The sequence below is a fragment of the Bos indicus x Bos taurus genome, chromosome 1 (genome assembly GCF_003369695.1).
Source record: "Bos indicus x Bos taurus breed Angus x Brahman F1 hybrid chromosome 1, Bos_hybrid_MaternalHap_v2.0, whole genome shotgun sequence".
NCBI lineage: Eukaryota > Metazoa > Chordata > Mammalia > Artiodactyla > Bovidae > Bos > Bos indicus x Bos taurus.
This window is the reverse complement of record NC_040076.1, coordinates 141,056,964-141,075,179: the sequence shown is the minus strand read 5'-3', so window position 1 is coordinate 141,075,179 and position 18,216 is coordinate 141,056,964. Positions and strand designations below refer to the sequence as shown.

The 18,216-nt window shown below is 46.2% G+C and overlaps 1 protein-coding gene across 4 annotated transcripts in view; it reads right to left on the bottom strand.

Moving 5' to 3' along the window:
* Window positions 1-1,320: 1,320 nt before the first annotated feature.
* The window catches only part of MX1 (MX dynamin like GTPase 1), a 32,392-nt gene continuing 15,496 nt past the window's right edge, over window positions 1,321-18,216 (bottom strand). For 2 of the 4 annotated variants that reach the window (XM_027546663.1, XM_027546673.1), the window contains exons 9-16: window positions 16,793-16,991; window positions 14,312-14,390; window positions 13,877-13,999; window positions 13,343-13,484; window positions 9,813-9,971; window positions 6,771-6,847; window positions 5,201-5,440; window positions 1,325-1,933 (exon numbers count right to left, since the gene is read on the bottom strand). In XM_027546663.1, the coding sequence (XP_027402464.1) occupies window positions 1,703-1,933; window positions 5,201-5,440; window positions 6,771-6,847; window positions 9,813-9,971; window positions 13,343-13,484; window positions 13,877-13,999; window positions 14,312-14,390; window positions 16,793-16,991 (1,250 nt within the window). In that variant the 3' untranslated portion in view covers window positions 1,325-1,702. Of the gene's footprint in view, window positions 1,934-5,200; window positions 5,441-6,770; window positions 6,848-9,812; window positions 9,972-13,342; window positions 13,485-13,876; window positions 14,000-14,311; window positions 14,391-16,792; window positions 16,992-18,216 lie in introns of all 4 variants that reach the window. The other 2 variants (XM_027546683.1, XM_027546654.1) reach the window with 2 other exon arrangements.

Genomic DNA, 18,216 nt, shown 5'->3' with positions numbered 1-18,216 from the left:
GGATTGACTGGTTCGATCTCCTTGCTGTCCAAGGGACTCTTCAAGAGTCTTCCCCAACACCACAACTCAAAAGCATCAGTTCTTCGACTCTCTGCCTTCTCTATGGTCCAGCTCTCACATCCATACGTGACTACTGGAAAAACCATAGCTTTGACTATACGGACCTTTGTCAGCAAAGTAATGTCTCTGCTTTTTAAAATGCTGTCTAGGTTGGTCATAGCTTTTCCTCCAAGGAGCAAGCGTCCTTTAATTTCATGACTGCAGTCACCATCTGCAGTGATTTCGGAGCCCAAGAAAATAATACATAAATAATCTTGTACAGAAATTCTTGCATTGTCCCAAGCTTTGAGGATTGTGGAATCCCGAGCGTCAGAAGGGGCCAGGGGTGGGGGTGAGGCAGGGGCTAGATGGGAGGGGACAGTGCAGCTAGTCCACCTCTTCCAACAAGCTGTTGTCCAGCTTGGCCTGGGAGTGAATGGACAGCTCATGAGGCAGCCACTCCCCTTCTGGCTGGGTGTCTGCATGTCCCCATGGCTGCCTAGTCCAAGGAGGCCAGTCGGGACCCTGCTCTGCTCCTTCTGGACAACACGTGGTTAATATTCTGCCTTCTCACCTCCCAGACCAGAACAGCATCTGCTGTAAAATCCTCCTAGGTGGGCAGTGACCTCTCTCGAGTTAGACTTTCACCTTTCAGCTCCACACTAGGTGGCCAGCAATTAAGCAGACTGGATGCTTGATCAGCATACATTATAAACCACAAATGCTGATTGCTTTACCTTCTGTCCCATTTCTTTAACTTTATTCCCCATTTCCCTTCTAGCCTCTTAGAAATAACCCACCACATTCTTTTGCTCAACCATTCCTTCTGACCTGACCCAGTACAGAGGGCAGCCTTAGTGTCCACTGATTGCTCCACAGATTCCCACCTGCTGTCATTTTCAAACATCTCCCAAATAAAGAAGGTGTCAGAGAGGGTTTCCTGATGGCACAGTGGGTAAGAATCCACCTGCCAAGGCAGGAGACACAGGTTTGATCCCTGATCTGGGAAGATCCCGTATGCCTAGGAGCAATGAAGCCCATGCACCGCCACTACTGAGCCCACGTGTTGCAAGTACTGAAGCCCACGTGCCTTAGAGCCCGTGCACCACAAGACAAGCCACCACAATGAGAAGCCACAGCTGTAAGAAGCCCACATAGCATGACTGTGGAGTAGCCCTCACCCGCCACAATCAGAGAAAGCCCGAGTGCAGCAATGAAGACTCAGTGCGAGCAAAATAACAATAAAATAAATAAACATTAGAAAAGAAAGTGTCAGAGAAATGTCTGGTAGAAAGAAGTGTATTACATATTGAAGAAACAGGCTTCTGTATGCATTCACAAGTATGGCACTCATGTTCCTAAAACATGGGGTGTGAAAGGCTATTACAGCAATTGGAATGACCCTTCTACAGTGCTGTGTGGGGATCATTAACTGACAGAGGGGTGGAGAGAGTTCAGGGATGGGGCAGGGTGGGCATGAAGCATCGAAGGAAATCACCTGATGCTTGAAGCCAGTGTGCTTATTCACTAAGAGACAGCAGAGACTACGGCCGCAGGCTGACCACTGACGCATCTGTGAAACGGGCAGTTGAGGGCGTGCGGCCGTCAGGGGAGCTGTCGGCTGTCCGCTCCCTGGAGACCCGGGGCTACACGGAGGGCGGGTTCAGCCCGGGAACTTGGCCAGCCGCTGCCGAGCGCGGGTCAGCCGCTCCAGCCGCTCCTTCAGGAACTTCCTCTTGTCTCTGGTGTCGGTGCGCTCCTTCAGCAGCCAGTCGTACTGGTCCTTGTCCTGGAGCAGCTGCAGCATGCTCTTCTTGAGCTGCTCGCCATACGTCCGGAGCACGAAGAACTGGATGATCAAGGGGATGTGGCCGGAGATGCGGGTGCTGACTTCCTGCGAGGAAGGAAGGCGCAGTTCACACGAGGGTGAGGGGCCGCGGCAGCCAGGACACCCTGACTTCAGCACGGCACCCCGGCAGGGACCCAGACCCCGTGGGTGCACAGTCCCCGCTTGGGTTTCAAACCCACCCGCATCCTCTGTGGTCTGGGCAGCACCAGGCTAGGGACCAACCCCCACTCTGGGCTCCCGCCAGCCTCTCCAGACCACTAAATGGTTACTTCTGATGCAAGAGGGCAAAACGTGCCCTAGGAAGGTAAATGCACAGAGTACAGAAAGTACAGCGGACAGGCTTGTGGACAGTCTGTGGGTGGGAGGAACTGAGAGTAGCATTTAAACATATGCATTACCATGTGTAAAATACCTAGCTAATGGAAAGTTGCTATGTAACACATGGAGCTCAACTCCATACTCTGTGATGACCTAGAGCGTAGGATGGGGGTGAGGGAATGGGAAGGAGGTTCAAGACGGAGGGGACATATGTGTATTTACAGATTATTCTTCTTGTTGTATGGCAGAAAGCAACACGACATTGTAAGCAATTATCCTCCAATTAAAAATAAATTTAAACAAACCTGCATTTTAAAATCATTTACAACTCTCCCTAAAAGATTCTATAACCTCTTTTTTTTTTGTTTTAAATCAAGGCTGAAATTATTTAGCATAAAAGGAGGTGGGCTATCAAAAGCCACAGAAGGGAGCCCTCTGAGTTCTAAGCACGCTGGAAGTCACTTTCAACTTTCCTTTCTCCCTCTTCCTGAGGGAGTCCTTCCTGAGACAATACCTGCTTCCCACCTCACCCACGTCCTCTGCTTCCTTTTGGTCTACTAAAAAAATTATCCAAAGAATAAATTTAATCAGAAAAATGAAAAAAGGCAGACACCCAAATGAACTTTTCGGCCAACCCGATATTAATTTGCTTTACTTGACTATTTTCCTTTGTTTCTGCTGGACTAGGCAAAGAAAGAGATTCTCCCTCTAGACCCTCAAGAAGGCACCCAGCCCTGCTAACATCTTGACTTTATCCAGTGAGGATCATACTTGATAGGAAAAGTAGGGCGTTCTCATTAAAGTCAGGACAGGGCAAGGCTGTCTGCTGGTCTACAGTGGTTTCAAGTCGCACTAAAGGGGCAAGAAAAGTTTGAGATATAAAAACTGGAAAGATCAGGGAGAGTGTAAAACCACCACTGTCTGCAGAGGGATGAGTGTTTGTTGGGAAAACTTGGAGAAACAGATGTAAAACCACCACAGACAGTTAAAGGAATCAGCACAGTTGACAAATGTAAGACAACATACAGAAATCTACAAATGAGATGTCATGGAAGAAGAATCTCATTGATAGGAGGTACAAAGATGAGATAAGAAGTAGGAATAAACTCCAGACGTGTATACCACCTACACAAAGAGAAGTTTAAACACTTTTGAGACTCCCCAAAAGGATATTTAAGGAGGAACATCAGGGGTCTCCTGATGTTCTTGGGTAGGAAATTTAAAGGCACAAAGGTGTCAACTCCTCCACTGCAGGTAGAAATTCTTCTGAGGAAGAAGGACTTTGGCCTGTGGTCTGCAGATTCCGCACCTGCCTGGCTTTCTGCATGGCTTGTCCTACCTACCTTGGACTTGATGAGCCAGCCTCCATAATTGTATAAGCCAGTTCCTTTGTTTATACTTATAGATATAAAACAAGCCCTAGCCTTTCCCTAGATATAATGGTCAGTTTCATGTGTCAGCTTGACTGGGTTGTAGACCCACTTATTCAATGAAACTCTCATGTAGGTATCTCTGTGGAGATATTTTGTAGATGTGGTTAATAGCTCCAATCAGTCAATTTTAAGTAAGTAAAGCTACTATGGACTTGTAGCCTCATTCCTAACACAATTTCTTTGTCTTCATTATGGTTCTTGTTAGACTGTCCTAAGCCTTGCTAGTTGGCATTCTTTCCTGCTTTTGACAATAGCATAGTGCAGAAAATTGTCAAAATTTCTATATTCTATGATTCTGTTTCTTTAAATTGTACTCTTCAAGTATTCTGTAGTCTATTACGAAATATAAGATGTACTATCAGATGACCAGGACAGAAAGCAAGACTCAAAGAATACAAGAGAGAGAGAAAAAAAAAAGATCATCCTCAAGAATGTGGGTGGGCCTCACCCAATCAGGTGAAGGCTTTAATATGTGTGTATGAGTGTGTGTGTATTACTCACTCTCAAAGGTTCTGCCAGGCAGCACTGGGGGGTGAGCTTGGCTGCAGGAGAAACCAAGGGGGCACAGGGCTGCCCTCGCCTTGCCCTTTACTGGCTTCACACACACCCGTGCACATCCCAAGGTCTGCAGAGTCTGACCGTTTGAGCTTTGTTGCTCAGAGTGTATCCCCATCCAGCAGCATGGCATCCTCTGGGAGCCCGTCAGTAATGCAGAATTGTGCCCCATCTCAGACCTGCCCCGCTACTGCTACATCTGCATCTCTGGAAGATCCTGGAAACATGTGAGCATGGTTGGTGTGAGATGCTCTGCCTGAAGTGATGGAGACATCTGGTAAACCAGGAGGTTGCCATTTGTCTTCTTGTCCAGACTTTCACATCCCCCCGGGCTCTGAGTTATGCATCCTTCCCCAGATGAATTAGATGGACCCTCAAGTTATTTGAAACATAAAGTGCATGTGCTACATTGCTCAGTCATGTCCAACTCTTGTGAAACCCTATGAACTACAGCCTGCCAGGCTGCCCTGTCCGTGGGATTCTCCAGGAAAGAATTCTAGAATAGGTTGCCACACCCTCCTCCAGGATATCTTCCCGACTGAGGCGTTGAACCCACGTCTCTTACATCTCCTGCCGTGGCAGGTGGGTTCTTTACCACTAGTGTCACCTGGGAAGCCCCAAAGGTAGGGTAGCAATCAAAGTACAGGTCTCTGTGAACAGCAGCTTCTCCAGGGCCAGTGGTCACTGCCTTCTACACTTATCCTGCTGAATATTCACAAGAACCCTGGGAGGAGGTAACCACTTTACCTCCTTTTAGAGAGGAAAGCTAAGGCTCAGAGAGGTTAAATAACTTGACTGGGGCCACACAGCCAGCCCAAACCAGATGCAGATGGCTCTAAGTAACAACTCTTTCCATGTCTGATTGAATTGCTCCTACAGAGGCTTACCAAGGGCTGAAAGATGGGGCTGGTGGTCCCCTTACAGGGATAAGACTGAAGAGACAGGCTCTTCATTCTCAGAGACAGAGAATGGATGAGAAGCACTGTCCTGAGACTAGCAGACTCACCTGCTGGTACGCGGTCAGGTGTTGAAAGATCTCATCTGTGGAGGGCTCTGAGACCTGGGATTGGAAGTAATGGTTTGATTTTTTGTTCTTTTCTTCTTCTGCCTCCTTCTCTCTGACCTGTTGCAATGCACGCCGGTACACCTGGTCCTGGCAGTAGACCAACTGCTCCATTTGGAAATGTAGTCGGATGGACTTCTCGGCTTCATTTTCTTGTTCTAATCGAATGTCTTCAATTTTGGACTATAGCAAAGGAGAAACACAACAGAATTTCCATCTAGAAACAAAGCATTGGGTCAGAGGACAATAGCCCCACTGCAAAGGCCACCCCTAGCAGGTGCCATCTAGAACAGAGCTGGTGGCTTGGGAGCAGCCTTCTGTCCCCACAACAGCTTCTCTGGGTAGGGAGTGGGACTTCCTATTCTGGCTGAGGGTCAGAGTTTCCCAGGAAGCCTGAGCCACACAGATGACCAGACCGTGCATCCCCAGGGCCTGGGAACCTGCATGGGCTCTGTTCTCAGGCCTGATTTCCAGCTTTTTTCCTTTTCCCTTTTACAGACTTTTCCATCTGAGGAGGAGAAATATTTTTCTACCAGAGAGCTCACAGGGATAAGATGGGAGCCAGATTCCATCAGTCAAATTGCACATATTCCATGTTCCTGGGGTTTAGAGGAACTGGCTGCCAGAAAGTCAAAGAGGGGACCCTTCACACAGAAAGTTACCTGGACCCCCTGGCTTCACTGAATGCAAGAGTGTGATGCCAAGTGTGGTCCTAAATCTTCTTCTCTATGTTCCTTCTGACTAAGAGGGCACTCTTAGTCCTAGTCTGTAGATGAGGAATCAGAGGCCCAGGCAGGTTAAGAAGCCCCAAGACCTCTGGCTTGCAAAAGGCAGAGCCAGTCTTCCCATCTCTGCTGGGTGCTGGGTCTAAGGTTCGTGTCCCCACCAGATTCATGCATTGAAAGCCTAATCCTCAACAGGATGGAATTTGGAGGTGGGGGGCCTTTGGGAGGTAATTAGGTCATGAGGGTGGGGCCCCCACAAATGGGTTAGTGACCCTCTGAGAAGAGATCCCAGGGACCTCTCTCTCTACCTCTGCCCCCAGCCTCCTGTTTCGTGAAGACGCCAATGAGGCCACCAGCACCTCCATCTGGGATTCCAGTCTCTTGGACTATGAGAAATATTAAGTGTCTGCAGTGGTATTAGCTATGCAGCCCAAGCCAGGACAAGGGGGAGCCCCTGTTCCTAGATCGGACGAGTCGTTCCTATTTGGTTTCCTTGATGAGTTTCCAGGTTCAGGACCAGTCTCTTCAGCTGTAACAGGGTTCCACACTTACTGTGGCTCTCCTCTGTTCCTGTGACTAAATATTTTCCTTCTGAATTGTTTCTCTCTTTCTCTCCCTCTTACTGCCTTTAACGAGACATCATCGCTCATATCTTAAATTCACTATTGATCTTGACTATTTGCTTCTCCAAATACATAATAAAGGTTGAACAGTCTTAATCTAAGAAATCTGTTTTCTAATGTCAGGCCTACATTTTTTTTTTTAAGTAACTTAATGGTCAGTTTTACCTTGGCAGTTCGGTGGAGGTTGAAAAATTCATTAAAGTGTTTTCCTGAAACATCTGTGAAGGTATTCCGGATTATATCTGGTGAAAGAAAGAAAAGTCAAGTCTTGCTGGAAGGACCCATGACTTCATAAATTGCAAAAAATAAGAGGGTAAAACAACAGAAACAGTTCCCTGCCTCCCTCTTCCCCACCCCCAATCTTCTCTTTCTTTCTGAAGGAAGAAGGTGTGCTTTCTTACTCAAAAACATCCTGGAGGAATTTTAAAAATCTATATGTCTACTGAAATATTTATCTGATGTTTACATTTTCTTCCCAAGTATAAATAGTTGCAAAGAATGCAATTTCTGTTATTATAAATACATTAATATTTATAGTAAAACACATCACTTTTTAAAATACATCAATGGAATCAAAATAGCTCTGTTATCCATTTGAAACAAATAGGTGAACAAACTCTCATTTCAATCAGAAAACTTACATTATTTCATTTTTGAAACTGATATCTCCACTTGACTTCCTCACAGAATGTTATCTTAGTGTGATGTACAGTATCTTTATGCTTGGAAATTTTTTTTGGCTACACTGTGAGGCATGTGGGATCTTAGTTCACTGACCAGGGAGTGAATCCTCGCCCCTGTAATGGAAGTGCAGAGTCCTAACCACTGGACCAGTGCTAACCACTGGCTGCTATGCTTGGAAATCTTTTGGCTACATATCACATTTTTCTAAACAGAAATAGGTATATATAGACTTTTTAATGTTTTCTGAAGAATTTTCAGAAAGCCTTGAAGCATTACACAAGAATTTTCTTTAGGACTGACTGAAGAATGCACGATTGATCATCAAGACACAATTACAGATTCTGGTTTATAGTTATTAAGCCTGAAGGTAAAATTTAGTTAGAAATACCAGGGAAGCCACTTGGACTTCCGTGGTGGCTCAATGGATAAGAGTCCGCCTGCCAACGCAGGGGACGCAAGTTCGATCCCTGGTCCAGGAAGATCCCACAAGCCGAGGAGACATTAAACCTGTATACCACAACCACTGGGCCCATGAGCCTCACCTACTGAGCCCACGTGCTGCACCTACTGAAGCCCACAGGCCCTAGAGCCCGCGCTTCTCAACAAGAGAAGCCACCCAAATGAGAAGCCCGCTCACGGCAACTGGAGAGTAGCCCCCGCTCGCGGCTACTGAGAAAGACTGTGCACAGAAGGGAAGACCCTGTGCGGCCAAAAATAAATAAAAGGGCAAAGTAAACAAAAAAGAAATACGTGTCTTATCAACTGTGAAAAGGCTGTCCTCCCTTCACCCCTACGAGTTCACGGATCCTCAAGATTACGACTCGATGCTAAAATGAGACAGCTGAAGCCTGAGTGAGGAGGGTGTCGGCCAAGGAGATGACAGAAAAGAGATTCAGTAAGCTCAGAGCAGTAAACAGGAAACCAGGGAGCGAAGATTCCCGAGGAGAAGGGCGTGCTGAGTACTGCGGGGGACTGTGCGTCTCCTCCACAGTGCCCACTTGGCTTGTGGTCGGCACGTGACCACAGTGACACCATCTCAGGCTCATGCCGCACTTTAGAGGCACAGCCCACTCCCATCATGTGCAGCTGTTTAGTCAACCTTACTTCTCAGAGATTTCGAATAAACAATAGTGTTTTGAGATTGTAAAGTATGCAAAGTGGTGGAGTAGAGGGAGGTGAGGTATGATAAGAAACATACATCTGGTTCTTGTCCCTGGTTCCTAACACAGAGCTCTTAAACCCCTTAGAATATCCTGGGTGACGGGCGCATCGCTTGTTCTAACAAGGTGGCCCTAGACAGCTTCAGGATGGGGCTGGTCACCAGAAAGACCAAGCCTTTGATTAGAAGCCTGGAACTTCCAACCCAGCTTCCCCCTTCTCCCCAACTTCTGGGGGCTAGGGGAAGGGCTGGAGATTGAATTAAAAATTGATTATGCTCCCATGGGATAATTGATTGTGTGTGTGTGTGTGTGTGTGTGTGTTAATAGCTTAGTTATGTCCGACTCTTTGTGACCCCACGGACTGTAGCCCTCGGGGCTCCTCTGTCCATGGAATTCTTCAGGCAGGAATACTGAAATGGGTTGCCATTCCCTTCTCAAGGGGATCTTCCTGATGCTGGGATCGAACCCAGGTCTCCCTCATTGCAAGCAGACTCTTTACCATCCGAGCCACCAGGGAAGCTGTATAATTGATTATACCTTCATAAAAACCCTTAATGACCAGGCTCAAAGATAGCCAGGCTGGTGAACATGACCACATGCCGAAAGGGTGGTCCCGCCGTCACCACTCCTCCAACAGACGTACTTGTGACCCGCCCACATCACACACTATGCATATCGTTCATCTGCAACCTTTCACTGCAAACTTTCGTTGCAAACTTGCAATCTTTCATATCCAACACCAGTAAACTGGTGTGTGTGTGTGTGCTCACTCAATCTTGTCCCATTCTTTGTGACCCCAGGACTAATCTCTGCCAGGCTCCTCTGCCCATGGGATTCTCCAGGCAAGAATACTGGAGTGGGTTGCCATTCCCTTCTCCAGGTGAACTTCCCGACCCTGGGATGGAAGCCCCATGTCTTTTGCGGCTCCTGCATTGGCAGGCAGATTCCTTACCACTGAGCCACCTGGGAAGCCCCACTAATAAACTGGTAAAGGTAAGCAAATCCTTTATAGCAAACCAGTAAAGTAGAGTATGCTCCTGAGTTCTGTGAGCTGTTTCAGCTGAGTATGGAATCCCAGGAGTGGGTGGTGGGAACTGTGACTTATAGCTGGTCACTCAGCAGTACAGGAGTCTCAGACACGGAGCTGCCATCCACAGAGGCGGGTCTTGTGAGCTGAACTGTGGGTCTGTGTGAACTCCAGGCAGTTAGTGTCAGAAGGGGAATGAATTGTTGGACACCCAGTTACAGTCTGGAGAAGACTGGTTGGGTTGCTTGTGTTGGAAAACACCCCAGCAGGAGGTACTGGCTTTGACCCTGTCCTAGAAAAATTGATAAAATGCCTAAAGTAAAACCAAGAACCCACCTGTCACCGTGTGCAGCATGTCCACAGCAGGCTCTTCCAGAACTCTGACCTGCTTTTTTATGATGGTCTCAAACGTCTTGTAATTCACAAACCCTGGCAACTCTCTGCCACGATACCGATTTTCAAATTGCTTGATTTCTTTACGTATGGCTTCATAACCTACAGAAGGAAAGGATAGCTCTGAATTATTTTGCAGAAATAACCTTGCTGGTTTGGCTGAACACAGTAGCATTCTGACCTTCCTGAAAATACAGAGGAGCAAGAAAAAAAATCAAATCTGATTTTCAAATTGAAAAAGATTCAAGGATTGCAATAAGGAAACAGATTTTGAGATAACTGTCTTTAGTCATCTCAAGATGGCATGTGTAAAGCCAGGGAAGGACACTGAAAAATAGCAAATGCAGAAACTTACTAAGACAGTTTAAAAAAATTTTGGCTGCACACCACAGCATGTGGGATCTTAGTTCCTTGACCAGGAACTGAACCAGGGCCCCCTGGTTCAGCTGGACTCCACCTTCAGTATTGGAAGGTGGAGTCTTAACCACTGGACCACTGGGGAAGTCCCAAGACATATTCTGGAAAAGGTAACTTGAGTAGGAAATTTGGTAAATCAAATTTGATTTTGTAAAGAAAACTGTATCATAGAATACTATGACCTGCAGACACTTTAAAAAACAGAAATGGAGACTTTCCTGGCGGTCCAGTGGTTAGGACTCTGTGGGCATAGTGCAGGGGGCGAGGGTTTGATCCCTGGTCGGGGAGCTAGCATCCCACATGCCCCTCGAGGTGGACCCACTTAAAAAAAAATAAAGAAATGACCGTAACGCCAGCTGGAGTCAGTGACTCAGCATATATTCCCAGGTTGCAGTAGGAGTAAAATGTACTTATAAACCAGAGGGATAATACAGTTGGATTATTAATGTGATATGTTATCACTGTTTACCACATAAAGCACTTACTTTTTTCCCTATATTCTTGGAATTCTTTTTACTCTAAACAAACTAGGGTGTGAAGAACCTCCTTCATGGGGTGGGGGGGAGGATGATTCAGAAGGACTAAGGTTCCTTCTTTTTGAAGAACTAACCAGGGATGGTAGCCTGGTTACCCGCTTTTGGTTAGGAGATACTTTCTGAAAGGCATTTAAAAAAATTAAGATTTAACTGCCATACCATAAATTCACCATTATTAAAGTATATATTTATTATATTCACAAAGTGGTGCAAACATCACCACTATCTAATTCTCAAGCATTTCCACCACCCCAGGGAACCCTGTTTCCATCAGCACTCATTCCCCATTCCCTCTATCCAGCCCCTGAAACCACTAATCCACTTTCTATTTCTATGGACTTGCCTATCTTGAACATTTCATGTAAATGGAACTGTATATCCTGTGGCTTTTTGTGTCTCACTTCTTCCACTTAGCATAAGGGCCACTCTAGTACGTGTGAGATGGATTTAACTTGCATTTCTGATGGCTAACAATATTGTGCATCTTGTCACGTGCTTATTAGCCATGTGTGTGCGGGTGCTCAGTTGTGTCTGACTCTTTGCCACCTATCATGGACTGTAGCCCCTGAGGCTCCTCTGTCCATGGGATTTCCCAGGCAAGAATCCTGGAGTGGGTTGCCATTTCCTCCTCTACGGGATCTTCCCAACCCAGGGAGGAAACTCATGTCTCCTGCACTGGCAGGCATATTCTTTACCACTGACCACTGGGAAGACAATCTTATTAGCCATACCTGTGTATTTTTTCTTTTTTTTGAGGAATGTCTATTCCAATCCTTTGTCCATCTTTAAATTGAATTATTTCTCTTTTTGTTGTTGAGCTGTAAGAGTGCTTCACATATTATAAATACAAGTGAGTGAGTACTAAGTCACTTTAGTTGTGTCCAGCTCTCTGTGACTCTATGGACTGTAGCCCACCAGGCTCCTCTGTCCAGGGGATTTTCCAGGCAAAAATACTGAAGTGGGTTGCCATTTCCTTCTCCGGGGGATCTTCCAGAACCAGGGATCAAACTCACAACTCTAGGTCTCTTGCATTGCCAGGCAGGTTCTTTCCCACTAGCACCACCTAGGAAGTGAAGTCCTATAAAGACTAGACCCTTATCATATACATGCTTTTTAAATACTTTCTCCAGTTCTGTGGAATGTCTTTCCATTTTCTTGATCGTGTTCCTGGATAGTGTTCTTTGATATGCACACAACTTTTAAATTTTGATGAAATCCAATATATCATTTCTTCCCTTGTGTTGCTTCTGCTTCAGGTGTCCTAGCTGAAGAGACCACTACCTAATCCCAAGGTCACAAAGTTTTAAATCTATGCTTTCTTCTAAGAGTTTTACAGGTTTGGCTTGCACACTTTGGTTTTTGATCCATTTTGAGTTTATTTTTGGATAGGAGGTGCAGTAGGGGTCCAAATCAATTCTTACATTTGGACACCCAGTGATATGGAACTGATCATTTGTTGGGAGGAATTTATCATTTTAAAAAATGAGCCATTTTTCTCACAGGCTGTCTGCCATAAGCACTTTTGCCATAAAAACCTGGACAGGCAATGCCACGAGGGAGCTTCTGGAAGCCAAAGACTGTTGTTTTCTTTGAAAGGGGTTAGCATGGTGCTCCCCCTCCCCGACATAAGAACACGCTGCACAGCAGGTGTACAACTCTCCGCTCACGGACTTGGCTTCTGTAAGCAGCACAAGGGGATGACAGAGGATGAGGTGGCTGGGTGGCATCACAGACTCAATGGACATGAGTTTGCGCAAACTCTGGGAGATCGTGAAGGACAGAGGAGCCTGGTGTATTGCAGTCCTTTAGGCTTCTTAAAATAGTAAAAAAAAATTTCAAATCACATTTTCTACTTTTCTTAGACTCTTGAGGATTTGATGATGCAAGGTGGTACCCAAGATGCTGCTGTATTTTCTTTTCGCCACTGCAACTATAAGGGCTTCCCAGGTAGCACAGTGGTAAAGAATCCACCTGCCAACCTGGAGACATGGGTTTGATCCCTGGGTTGGGAGGTTGCCCTGGAGGAGGAAATGGCAACCCATTCCATTAATCTTGCCTGGGAAATCCCACGGACAGACGAGCCTGGCAGGCTATAGTCTGTGGGGTTGCAAAGCGTCGGATGACTGAGCAACTAAACAGTGACTATAAGATCCATTACAGGACACGTCAGGTTTCAAGGCCTCAGTGGATTACCCACTGGATTATTTCAGGGGCAGCACCACTGGGAACACAAAGGGCATGACATACATGGCAGGCTCACCTGCTCCCTGTTGAGGGAAAACTGAGTCTTCTAAGAGTCATGACTGGCATGGGCCATTGAACCTGCATCTTCTCTCCAGGTGTCCTCTGAAGTCTGAACCTGATGCTTGCTGGCCTGAGTTCAGGGACTTGAAACAGCACATGTGGCTTTCACGCTGCCAAGTCCTTACTCTGACCGTCCTTGACCACCGTCATCACGCACCTCCCCCAGCCTTGGACTCAGCTCAACTTGACATGTTTACCATGGTGCCTCAGACTCACCTTTTTCGAAATTTTTCTCAACCACAGCACTCCATTTGGAGAACTCGGCTCGTACTTTGGTAAACAGTCGGGAGTCATACTGCTCCACGAATTCCTCCCCTTCTATTGTTGAGATGATCTCTTTATTAAATGTATCAATTTTCTGCCAAGAAGAAAAAAAAGAATCAGCAGAGATATTCCAAACAGAGCAAGGGAGTTTGGCAGTCGTGTGCATGGGTGAGTCCCTCTTTGCTGTCTCTCAGGCCAGATGGGAGGACAGGAGAGAAGAAGCTTGGGCAGCAGACAACCCCAAACTCCCCTCACAGCCTGGGGGGGTCCCCAGTGAGGGAACGCACTTGAGGAAGAGCCAATAGCACGCATGGGGTGGTCCACCACTCCCTGCCCGCCTTCTAACTCCGGGCCCGTTTTGGTGCTAAGTGGGCAGAACGCATTTGGATCAGCTTTAGGGAAGTGAAGACAGATGAGCGTGACGCCCACAATCCCTGTGGACAGTGATGTACGACTCCCTGGCTTGGCGCCACTGGCAGTCCTCACCTCTATCAGACAGAACATTTTCTCACTTTCTTCTTCTGGGATGTCCTTGCCATACTTCTGTAACTCCTCTGTTATTCTCTGGTGAGTCTCCTTTATTTGATTTTCCAACAGGGGCAGAGTTTTCTGAGAAAAACAACAGAAAGACATAAATACGAAGAGGGAATGAGCTGTGGTTGGCGATGGGGAAGGGCTAGGGTTAGGCCAGTGCTTGCAAGAAGCTCATTTTTAATTAGGCCAGGTGGGTAGTTTATCAGCATCCCACCCTACATGTGATCCTCTGACAGGCAATAGCCACACCCCTGGGAGCATCCCAGGCCACATCCACAGCCCCTGAATCTGAGCCCACATCTTAACAAGATGTCCAGGCAGTCCGTGTGTGTCAACATGGTTTAGCTCTGCACTTGCAAGATTCTGTTCAGCTCTGCGTGCACTTACACAAATGTGCATGATGAGTTCACTGGTCAGTCTTTCTGCCAGGCAGGGGATAGTGGCCTTCCCTTCCTCCAGAAGGTCCCTGCAAGAGAAGACAACATTCATGTCCACCTGGGTCTAGCCAGAAAATGCAGGTTGGCTCTCTGTCGCTCGGGAAAGCCAAAGTAAGTGCAGTTACTTCCCACTGGATGGCATGTCCTGCAACTGGATCACACAGAATCATGACTGAATTTTTGTAATGTTGCATATTTTGAAAATGGTATAGAATGATCCCTTCCAGCTGATACATTAAATGTGTCTTATGACACCTGACTACAAATGGTCTTTATAAAAATTCACATATCACCTAGAGATATGTTTCCATAACATGCACATACCCTTCTGTATACACAGTGCATTGGTATTGGGCTTCATGAAAATATATTGACAGATATTTACACAGGTGCATGGATGAAGCCTGAACTGGGGGACCCACCCTTCTCCAAAATGACAACTTAAACCATGAGCTGCTTGGGGAAGGAGATCAAGCCCTCCTCTCACTCTTTCCAAATATGTGTTTGTAGAGTGAGCTACTACACAGTTTTCCACATGTTAAAGGACTTCTTAGGATGAAGGGCAGCCAGGAAACATGAGTTCACACACATCTTTGCAAGAGTACACTCATACCTAAGTTTCAGCTTCTGTACCTGTTGAATTTTTTAATTGTGGGAAAATATACATAAAATTCACCACTTTAATAATTTGTAAGTGCACATGTATGAGCGAAGTCACTTCAGTTATATCTGACTCTTTGTGACCCCATGGAAGGTAGCCCAACCAGGCTCCTCTGTCCGTGGGATTCTCCAGGCAGGAATACTAGAGTGGGTTGCCATGCCCTCCTCCAGGGGATCTTCCTGACCCAGGGATCAAACCTGCATCTCCTGCATTGGCAAGTGAGTTCTTTACTCACAAGTGGGGAGTGCCACTTGCGAAGCCTGTAGGCACACATTCAGTGGTATTAAGTACAATTACATTGATGTGTGACCATCACCACCGTCTACCTCCAGAAACAGCTCATCTTCCCCACCTGAAACTCTGTCCCCATTAAACATCTCTCCACCCCCTCCCCCAGGTCCTGTCTCTATGAATTTACCCCTTTAGGGACCTTGTATTAGAGGAATTATACAGTGCTTGTCTTTTCATGACTGGCTTATTTCACTGAGCATATTGCCCTCAAGGTACAGCCATGTTATAGCAGGTGCTAGAATTTTCTTCCTTTCTAAGGCCAAATTCTATTCCACTGTGTGGATAGAATTTTTTTAATCCATTTTGGATAAACATTGTGTTTATCTATCAGTGGTCACTCAGCTTGCTTCCATGTTTTTTTTTTAGCTATTGTGAATAATGCTCCTATGAACACAGGACTGCAAGGATCTCTTCTGAATTATGTGTCTCTGCAGGCTTCTGGGAACATCAAATATGATAATGTTTACAAAGGACATGCGTCTCCTCCCACATACACATGTGCACACACAAGGGATCTCAGTGAATGTGTCATTTTTTCCTCAACGTCCTATAAGAATCTTTTTATTGGCATCTCCTTGGCACAGCACTATAATGGCTGCTAGCACTGTGATCTCTTACTCTAGTTTGTCCACACAAATCCCATGATTTTCAACATGTACATTCCACAGTCTTCACAATTAAAAACAAATCTGTGCTGAACATGCTTTAGGGGACATTACTGAACACATCTCTGATTGCTTGCCTGTGTGGAATTCCTAGAAATGGAACTCAGCCTTAGGGACACCTGTGTGATCTCAGCACACGCCATTGGCAGCGGAGATGCAAGCCCACACCCCTCCTTTCCCACCAACTCTACACCTTCTCATTATTTCAAAATAACCAATTTATCAGTATCATCCTTTTTTTAAAAAATTTCATTTTTGGCATCAGGGTTAGAAAGGCCTTTATCCTGGGATTATTAATTCTCCGCCTATATTTTCTTATGAGAAGTGGTACTTTCTTTGTACTTAATTTTAAACTTCCACTGATATTTATTTTGGTATCCCATGTTAAGTAAGGACAAATTTAATCTTTCCCAACTATTAAATAATTATTTCAGTGCCACTGATTGATAATGAAACTTACAAAAGCCCAGGAATTTGAAGTGCCACGTTTATCACAGACCAAATGTATGTACTTGAGCCTACTTCTGGGTTTTCCACTTTGTTTCCATCCTGTTACACTTATATTTATATTCTGTTTCCAGAACTATAATAAGTTATTGCAAAAAGTCTCCGCCTTCTTCTGAAGTTTTAGATTTATTCTTTGCCTACTTTGTGAATTCCTCCTTTACTCTTCCAGGCAGATTCCCCATGATCACAGTAAAGGAACAGACACACACGGATACTCTCAACAGCCAACCTTGGACAGCATGCAGTTCTCCTGTGAGGAAGGAGGTCCTTAATTTCAGTTCTCCCTGGGAAAGCTGCATGCACATACCTGAAATGTGCGTGATCCTCGAAGAATATCCGCTCTCTCTGCAGAGCCTTGTCCAGGCTCATCCGATGCTTGATGTCCTGCTGGCCACGGCACTTGACGATCATGTAGCCCTTCTTCAGGTGGAAAACCAGGTTTCTCACCACGTCCACGACCTTGTCTTCTGTACCTTTGTCCACCAGATCGGGCTTTGTCAAGATTCCTGCAATCCAGAGACTCTGCTTACAGAATGTTCACATCTTCGCAGGGTGAGGAGTAAGGTCAGCTCCCCTCCTGGGGAGCGAGGTCCCCTAGCCCTGGGCTTGCTCCCACGCTGCTTGGGGCAGACAATGCAGCTTGCCTAGTGAAGGTGCGAGGCTCAGCCCCTCTGTGCTCCTTAAGTTCACTTCACCAAGACCTTGGCTCTCGTGCCAGAGAGACAGCAGCGTGTAATGGCCCGTTACGTTCCTCCTGTTCAGCAAAGGAGTTCACTCTCATGCAGTGGGTCTCAAACTTCCCTGTGCATCAGAGCCATCTTAAGGCCCCGCTCCAGAGATTTTGATTCAGCAGATTTGGTAGGATCAAGGGACTTGCATTTCTAAAAATTCTTCAGTTAATATTGGTGCAGGTGGGGCCTGGCTCACACTTGGGAAAATAAGGGTCTGACCAGGATCAGCTAGGTCATTTGCAGGACCCAGTGCAAAATGAAAATGCAGAATGCCTGTTTAAACCAGTACTGCAAGATGGCAGCATCAGAACACTGCCCCGAGCACGGACCCATCTGTATGTGAGGCCCCGTGCAGTTGTCCAGCCCAGGATTAACTCTGAGGTTTACTGTGCCCACTTGTAGCCGCAGCCCTGGCTGAGAGATTCTCATCCCAGGCAGGATGGGCAGCAGGACAAGCAAAGAATGAGAACCTGCAGCTAAGGATGGTGGAGCAGAATGTGGAAGGGACTGACGGCATCACTGGTATGCAGGTGAGCAGCCTCTGCCCAGACTTCTTGTTAGGTGTGAAAATAAATTGCTGTTTGTTTCAGCTACTCTCCTCAGGCTCTCTGCTATTTACAGCCAAATGCATTTTTTCAAACATAACATTTTAACCATTTTTACATGCGCATTTAAGGTGCATGAAACACTTTCACGTTGTTGGGCAACCTTGACCACTATTCATCTTCAAAACCTTTTCCTCTTCCCCAGCTGAGACTCTGTAACCGCCAAACACTAACTCCTATTTCTCCCTTCCCCCACTTGACTTCCTGTCTATGAACCTGACCACACTAGGTCCCTCATATGAATGAGGTCATGCAGTATTTGTCCTTTGGCACTGGCTTATGTCACTGAGCCCAGTGTCTTCAAGGTTCATCCTCATTGTAGCAGGTGTCAGAATGTCCCTCCTTTTTAAGGTTGGATACTATCCCACTATCCCAAGATAATCACGATTGTATGA